We start from the raw sequence: 8,592 nt of genomic DNA on the forward strand, positions 1-8,592 counted from the left end.
AGTCTGCGGGCCAAGGGGGGCAGCTCTTCTAGAACCTCCAATCCCCTTACAAACCACCGCCTGGGTTCCCAGAGCCCTGGGACCTCCCGCCCCCTCCCCAGCTTAGTCCTCCAGAGAAAAGGCCGCTTAAGCCTGAGACGTGGCCACGGCGTGGCTCAGTGCAAGGGGCGCCAGGAGGGTGGGCTGCCCACATAGCTATGCTCTGATCACCCATCCTTGGCTTCACCTACTTCAGATGGGCAGCGGTTGCCTGTGGAGACCCTGCACTGGGCACAGTCTTAGGAAGGTGAGGGCCCCCAGCCCAGGATGCCAGCCGTGGAGAGGAAGCGCCCACGGGGACGTGGCACGCTGAGGCACCGGGGCAGCCCGGCCACACTCCCTGCCCCAAGGAGAGTAGGCAGGGGCTGGAGTGGAACAGGCTGCTCACAGCAGGCCGCTTCCCGCCGCCGGGTGCTGCTGGTGGTCGGTGGAGGGTGGAGGGAGGCCCAGGAGGGCGGGCAGCTCAGTCTTGGAATGGAAGGCGGGGCGCCAGACCTCGCTCCATCCCCGACCCAAACACGCGGTGACCCAAACAGTGCCTCACGGTGATAAACAGACGCTCGCGTGGCCTCACTTTCCACTTGACTTTGGCAACTCATCTGTTTTAGTTTCAGAAGAACTTCAGCGTCTTTGTCCACTTAATAGATCTGAGACTTCGACGCCTGGTGGTAGAGCCGCTGTTTGATCCTCTGACACAGTCGGGGAAAGAGGGAAATAACTTAAGGAGCACAGGTGACTGTCCCGTGCAGTGGGGGACGCTTGGGTGGTGCCCAGGGTATTTATACCAAACTGTTTTGAGGAAACCAAGGAAGGGGTACCACCCTCGCAGGCAGCTGGCCTGAGCTCGGTCTTATTTTAGGGAACCCTCTCGGTGGCCTGCACACACTCGCCCCTCAGCCCGGCGTCTCGTCTCACGTGGCCTGTCACGCTGCACGCCACTGCGCGTGGTATTCATAGCTTCTGCTGTGTGGTGGACAGAAAGAATTTAAGAATAAGTGCAGCCATATGCCATTTTCCCCAAATGCTAATTTGAGAACCTAATCTCTGCTGTTTTATCATCCCAAGGAGAAAAGCAAAGCACAAGATGAGCCTACTCCAACTTTCTTCGTAAGCCCACGGTAAGTCAAAAGGAATGTGATACGGGGGTCCCGAAGTGAACCTGTCCTGAGGCCTGTTCCCTGCCAGCTCATGTGGACAGGGGCCTCTGGGGCCGAGGCAAAAGGTTTCATTTTGCTTTTTAGAGGAACATCACCTCTGCAGGGTCATCACTGGATGAAGGATGGCCATCTCTGCCCCTGTCCCAGTTCTCCTCTCCCTTCCCTGCTGCCACCTGTGACACCTCTGCTCCCCTAAAATAAGACCGAGCTCAGGCCAGCTGCCTGCGAGGGTGGCGCCCCTTCCTTGGTTTCCTCAAAACAGCTTGGTATAAATACCCTGGGCACCACCCAAGCGTGCATAAACTGCAACGTTTGCTCACCCCACGAGGTTGGGCAGACACCAGCAATGGCCACACACTTGGGAATGATGTGCCCGTCAGCTGAAGGGACTGCACACTCCCCACAAAGATGCTGTCACCCGCTCACAAAGGTTGCAACACGAGCTCATTTGAACCCAAAGGAAAAATGGATGGAAACAGATTCCCCAAGGGCCAGGCACCGCAGGAAGTGAATGCACTTGAGCATGGCGCCATGCCTGGCATCCGGCAAGAGGACGTTCCTCTTGGGGGTGCAGTCAGCAGTGTAGACAGAGAAGGTGTAATGCTGGCTCGTTTGGCGTTTTTATTTTTTTGAGTCAGGGTCTCACTGTGTTGCCCAGGCTGGAGTGCAGTGGCCCAACCATGGCAGCCTTGACCTGGGCTCAGGCAATCCTTCCGCCTTGGCCTACTGCGTAGCTGGGACTACAGATGCGTGCTGCCGTGTCCAGCTAATTTTTTGGTGTTTTGTATAGACAAGGTCTTGCTGTGTTGCCCAGATTGGTCTCAAACTCCTGGACTCAAATAATCTTCTTGTCTTGGCCCCTCAAAGTGTTGGGATGACAGGCGTGAACCACCGCGCCCACCCTGGCTTCATGTTTTTGAAGCAGGCTGTGGATGGAGAACGACAGCAGGTGAAGCTGTGAAAGCCTGGGAAAACCCATGTCCAGCAAGGCTGGCAGGAGGCACTGGCACATCCCAGTCACGGGACAGGTGGACAAAGCGAGGGAGGAACCCGGGGCAGTCTGCCACCATCGGCCTGCTGCCAGGGGCTCCTGAATTACACCCGATGCCTGGCCACGATTCCCCAGCGACCCCCGCGGCTGCCATGGAGTATGCCTGGCCCAGAATGTGCCCACGGGACTAGCAGCAGCCAGAGGAAAAGGTCCTCCGAGGCCCCCATATCCCCACTTGGGGTTTCTCACTCTAGCTGGGAAACTACAGGAAGGCCAGAGTAGTCGGAACCTGCCTTCCATTCATGGTAAGACAAGAGAGACATTCTGTGGGGCGTGTGGCATGTGTTGAGACACAGGGGGTGGTGCGGACAGTGGGCGCACGAGCTCCACATACAGAAACTCTGGGGGCCCGCAGGTGCTCAGGCCCCCGGCATAAATGTCCTAGAGCGTCAGTGACTGACACGTCTCGTATCTGACTGTCATCTCTAAGCACGGAGTGCCCACCGCCACACACGAACTGTGTGGACAACTGTGGTGCCCCACTGTTTCAGGAATAAGGACAAGAAAACGTCTGTACATGTGCAGCACAGACACCATTTTCTTCCTGTTTTCCATCCAGCGTTGGCTGAACCCCAAGTCAGAGGGCCACCTGCACAGGCCATGGGGTGAGGTTGTGCTCAGAGAGCTGAAAGGCACCGGCAGGACAAAGTGGGTGGGGGCCAGGCTCGGGTTCCCAAAGGAGGTGCCCCCTGAGCTCAGGGCTACTGGTGTGCGTGTTGCGAGCACCTTCTCTAGGGCTGCTTCACCCAGGGGTGTTTCGATAGAGCCCCGACAAGTCTCACTAGCCCAGTCTCTGGTCTCATCCATCCAGAGGGGATGGAGGGGAGGTGCCCTTGGCCACCTCTGGGTTTTTTTTTTTTTGAGTCAGTCTCACTGTCACCCAGGCTCGCTCACGGCCACCACAGCCTCCACCTGCTGGGCTCAGGCGATCCTTCCGCCTCAACCATCCAAGTAGCTGGAACTATAGGTGCGTGCCACCACACCCAGCTAATTTCTTGATTCATCGTAGAGACAAGGTTTCACCAAGTTGCCCAGGCTGGTCTCAAACTGCTGGATGCAGGCAGTCCTCTTGCCTCGGCCTCTCAAAGTGTTGGGATGACAGGCATGGGCCACCGCACTCTGCTGCATTTCCTTTCACATCATCAAGCGAGGGCTTGAAGGCAAAGGTGGAGAGAAAAGACTAGGCTGGGTGTGCTGCTTGGTAGGGGTGGGGCAGGGGACGGAAAGAGGTGGGTCCTGGTGCCCGCTGAGTCTGTGAGCCTCCTGCACTCACTGCAGCAGCAGGCGGGGACAGGGGCCCTGAGCCCTGCAGCACAGCCCTCTTTGGGGGGGGGCGGGGGGGCATGTGCAGGCCTACTGAAGCTGCTGGGAGGGGGCCTCCGAAGTCACCTGCCACAATCCTCTTCCATGCAGAAGGCGCAGGAACCAGGAGCGGCTCCAATCCCGACAGGGCAAGTGGTGTGAGGGCGCCATGCATGACACACCAAGTGGCACAGGCACTGCCCGTGCCCTCTGCTCGTGTCCCTGCAGCCCCTCACAGAGCCACGGCTGCATCCCATGTGACCACTAGAGCAGGAGGGGCTGACTGCAAAAGCCAGCCGACCGCTGGGGGTCCTGCGTCCACCTTGGGCCAAGGTACAGCCACAGCCAGGAACAATGAGCTAACTCTCCCTGGGTGCATCCACACCCACGTGGCAGGCTGCCTCTAAGTCCTCTTATGAACCACAACAAACCCTACTCAGACTCAGCTCAGGGCAAGGCAGACAGTGGCTAAGCCCTGGAAGCTTCAGCCCAAGGGGCTCTGGATTCAGCTTTTTCCACTGCATTCTAGCGAAGCGAGTCACTCTTGAAGGAAAGAAAGCCACTTTCAGCCTCCTCTGGGTCCTGCGTACACGGGCACATGTGACAAGCCTAGTGGAGCACCCTTCCCAGGACATCTGCCTCTGCTCCGCACAGCCCAGCGCTGATGTGAGGTGTTCTGCTGGGTGCCCGACTGCAAGGCAGCCTTGCCTCGCTATTGGCTCTCCCCCCATGGCAGCTCTCTGGGACCTGACACCTCCTAGTCCCACTAAGCACCACATGACCACCAGCCTGCACAGATGCCCAGTGACTCCTGGATGACGACGCCTGGGCACGTTGAGAGAACGTCCTAGAAAGTACCTCACCCAACAGAAAATACAGTGGGTGAGGCTGGACCCCAAACGCCACACAGGCAGGGCTTCAGGAACGCCACTCGCCACGTGAAGTGCAGGGTCTCTCTTCCATGGTAAAAAACGTTTTACGTCTCCTCCCCCAATAATTCAAAAAACATTTTGTAAATTCCTATGACTCGATTCACAGGAACCTCGCTCAGCAATCACATCAAATGAGAGGAAAAAAGTCTCTTAAGATTCAGGCTCCACTTAAGATGCATGTTTTTATTGAAGTTTAAAAAAAAATTTGTAACCAGACAAAGAATCAAGTAGACAAGAATGTTATGATCTGACTATATAGTTCTCTCTCAGTCTCAGCAGATGGCTAAAATATAACAGGCTTGTTGTCTATGCTAATTTTCGGCTTGTCCAGTTAAACCATTATTTGGTATCCTTTGAACAGGTTAGCCTTTAATTATTTAGAGTTTCTTCTCAGAAACATTCATATATTATACAGGAAACATTCATAGTTTATTTGGGAAACATTCATATTTTATACAGGATGTACAAATTTGAGACAATAAAAAACACACAAACATAGCCGCTATGTGATTCCAGCTGCACTGTGGCAATGATGGCATTCCGTCGCTGTCCGTCCTCTGCGACTGGATTGCAACCAAGTTCTCTACAGAGGGGCCAAAGCACTAGTCAACAGGTAAAGGCGCTCGGGTTTAATGTGCATTTTCACAGCCCTATGAAAACACAACCATTATATACACTGTAAACACCACAGGGCAGGAAGTCCACCTCCAACGACAAACACCACTCTCATGGAGCACGCTCGCAAGGCTAGGGTAAGGGCCTGACTTTTCCTTACAAGAATGGCTTCCACCTGAGAGTCCTGCCCCTCTTCCCAGGACACGCTCCACATATTTCCTGTGCGATGCCAGCGCCCGCAACATGTCTAGAAACCTTGCCTGCAGGGATGCCTGCAGGGTCTGCAGTGAGCTCTTCTGAGCAACTCTGGTGGGGACAGGTCTCCATCCTCGAAGACAGGTCTGACTCAGGAAGACAGGTGTGGTTATTCACAGCCAATGGAATCAAACTGGGGGTACCACCTGGGTCAGCTGGGAGGTGCCGCCGTAAACGAGGCGACGGGTTTTCCCGTACAGCTCGGGATTGGAGCATTTAAAAGATGCCTGAGCAAGGACAGCCTCACAGAGTAAGTGCAGTTTCTCTCGCAGAGACAACTCAGGAGTCACGTGCGCTGAAACAGTGCCTCTGATGGCGCGCCCTTGGCTTTCAGCACTCCTCGTCTGCGTCTGTCCCCCTGGCTTTCTTGTGGAGCGCACGATTGAAGCTGTGGCAGGCAGGAACCCAGTGGTTGTCATGAAGCCCCAACTGACAGCCAGGGACACCCTTCTGAGACCGGTGGCAGCACATCCAGTACCCAGGCCCGTAGGGCAGGGCCTGGCAGTAGGGCTTGGGGTGCCACCGGCACAGGGACACGTCTCCCCTCACGTACGTCTTCTTGCACTGCTTGCAAGGGTCCTCTCGGTAGCGGGGATCTCGAACCCAGCGGGAGTCTGCTGGCCTGACATTGTAGTACTCAATGATGAACTTGAAGTAGCAGCAGGTGCACTTGAGAGCCACTAAGCTCTTAGTAGGAAGGAGCCGGAAGATTCTGACCATGATGTGGTGGGGCAGGAAGGCCATGTACTGCTGAGGCTCCAGGAGCTGCTGGATCTTGAACCTGGTCTCCAGAAAGTCATGAGACACTGGCTTCCTCCAGCTGGAGGCCTCGGGCACCTGGAGTGCACCTCCCACCGTGGAGGCTGCTGGCACGTGGGACTCGGCTGAGCCTCCGACCTCAGATGCATCGTCAGCCTCTGCAGGCTCTGCAAGCAGGCTGGCCTCTGGGGACGTTTCTACCATGCTTCCCTTCAGCTGTGAACAGTCTGGCAGGTGCTGCCCGGGCGGCAAGAAAAATAGCATCCCCGGAAGTGGGTCTTCACGGAAGCTTAAACTGGAAGGCCGGTCGTCCTCTGCCTTGGACACAGTGACACTCATGCACTGAGAGCCCTTCCTTCTCTGGTCAGGACTTTGGCTAGGCAGTAGCATAAGCTCTCCAGTCACACAGTCAACAGCATCTGTGGACAACTCGGTGCTCTGGGAACAGCCATGTGACGGCAGAGGTAGCCCAGCAAGTTCGTCCGCCATCTCCACATCATGCCTGCTGCTGAGTCTCACAGCCTGTGGGCCAGATGCCACTTCTACGCTTTCACCAAGGGGACTCCCAGCCGCTGGCAGTGAGGGGCAACCCCGATCCTGGGCCTCTGGAGGAGAACACGGCTCAGATCTTGGGGGGCCACAGCCTGCAGACACAGAGCCCCCAGGCGTGACCTTCGCCTCGGAGGCCTCCGGGACGCCTTTCTGTGCAGTATCGGGGGTGAGCAATACCCTGCCCACACCCTGTCGGAAGCTGTTGCTTCTGGAGAGGCTCCCTGGCTCCCGCTGGCTCTGCCGCCTCAGGCACTCGGATTCCAGCCTGGCAACCATGTCGAGGACACGAACTGGCTCGCTCTGCGGCTCGCCCACCTCAGGACTCCTCCTCTCTGTGGGTTCCTCGCACGCTCCGGGGGCAGAGAAGGGCTCACAGGCTGGGGGCATGCCTCTAGACTGGCTGGAAAACCTCACAACGCCAGGGGAGTTGGTGCAGTTCTTCACACAGCTAGCCAGCAGAGCACTGGCTCTTTGCTCGAGGAGGGCAACCATCTGGATGACCGACAAGGGCCTCCCGGTGCAGATCCCTTCCTCACCGTCGCTCATGCAATGCACAGAACAGTGCTCAGGGCCACACGCAGCAGATTCAGGCTGGTAGCAGCTGCTGCCAACATCCTTCATCCTCTCCAGCTGTGTCTTGGCTTGTCTGAGGTCCCCTGACTTTTTCCTTCTTTTGCTAGCGCGCCCATCAATGTCCCAGGAGCTTTTGCTTTTCATGGGTCCTATCCGACTGCCACACTGGTGGGCTGCGAAGAATGCAATTTTCTCCTTGGTATTTCCCGGTCTCACAACAGCCCAGATATCAAGCAGCCCTTCCCCTTCGCCCTGGTGGATGGTTGCAGGTTGGGCATTCTTCTTGGCCTTCACACTCCAGCTGCTCTCCACAGGACTCTTCCCACTCATACTGCACAGAACATTTGGAGAAAGGATCTCAAGAGGCCTCCAAGACGATGCTTTACCCAGAGAGGCTGAAGGAGAGACAGCAGGCTTCACGTTACGGGCTGCACACTCTGCATCGCTGAGGGCCTTCTGGTGGCTCACAGGTGTTCTCAGTGTCTCCCTGCTGACGTCCAGAGGGCACTCTTCCCTTTGGAGTTTCCAGTATGGCTTTAGGTGCATAACAGAGGCCCTAGAGAAAAGAAATGCACATCTGATTAGAAGCTAATTTTATTTTTAGAAAAGCTTTTTTTTTTTTTGAGTTGGAGTCTCACTCAGTCACCCAGACTAGAGTGCAGTGGCCACTCCCGGCCACCGCAGCCTTGACCTGCTGGGCTCCAGCAATCCTTCCGCCTCAGCCTTCCAAGTAGCTGGAACTAGGCACACACTACCACGCCTGGCTAATTTTTTTGATTTATTGTAGAGATGAGGTCTCACCAAGTTGCCCAGGTGGGTCTCGAACCCGTGGGCTCAGGCAATTCACTCACCTCAGCCTCCCAAAGCACGGGATTACAGGCTGAGCCACCAAACCCGGCCAAAGCCTTTTTTTTAAATTAACTTAAGCTCAGATGGTTCTAGCAACTAAGAGAAAAATTTTCTACCAGTTCTCACAGAATCCTTACAACACTTTCATTTCAGCTAGTTTTTAATGCACAGATCAAGAATAGCAAAAAGTAACATAGCCACTTTCTATGCTGCATAGGCCAGAAAATAAATTGGTTCTGACTGATCAATTTCAGAAACTGTTATGAGTTAACAGTCTATACATAAAATTAATCCTTTAAATCTAAGAAACATGGGAACTTACTGAAACCACCTCTGTACTAGGCATGGTACAGAAAAGATGACAGCACAAAACAGCAACTCCTCCACAATCTCTAGTTGGTTTTTTAAATCACTATTTCTTTGTAGATCATCATAACTAGTGTTTTACTAGTTGCAAAACAGTCCATCAAAATCATCAGATCACTTTTTAAACTATTCCCATACTGTT

The 8,592-nt window shown here is 55.0% G+C and overlaps 1 protein-coding gene across 1 annotated transcript; it reads right to left on the minus strand.

Annotated features, from left to right (window-relative positions):
• Positions 1 to 4,644: 4,644 nt before the first annotated feature.
• Positions 4,645 to 7,781, minus strand: FBXO34 (F-box protein 34). The gene has a single exon (XM_008052499.1). The coding sequence runs from the start codon at positions 7,779 to 7,781 to the stop codon at positions 5,682 to 5,684; it is 2,100 nt and encodes a 699-aa protein (XP_008050690.1). The 3' UTR covers positions 4,645 to 5,681.
• Positions 7,782 to 8,592: the final 811 nt, after the last annotated feature.

The sequence above is a fragment of the Carlito syrichta genome, unplaced genomic scaffold, assembly GCF_000164805.1.
Source record: "Carlito syrichta isolate Samal-C Ts95f unplaced genomic scaffold, Tarsius_syrichta-2.0.1 Scaffold70959, whole genome shotgun sequence".
Taxonomy (NCBI): Eukaryota; Metazoa; Chordata; class Mammalia; order Primates; family Tarsiidae; genus Carlito; species Carlito syrichta.

Coding starts and splice junctions, on each gene's coding strand:
- FBXO34 (XM_008052499.1), bottom strand. CDS start 7,781: ATGCACCTAAAGCCATACTGGAAACTCCAAAGGGAAGAGTGCCCTCTG.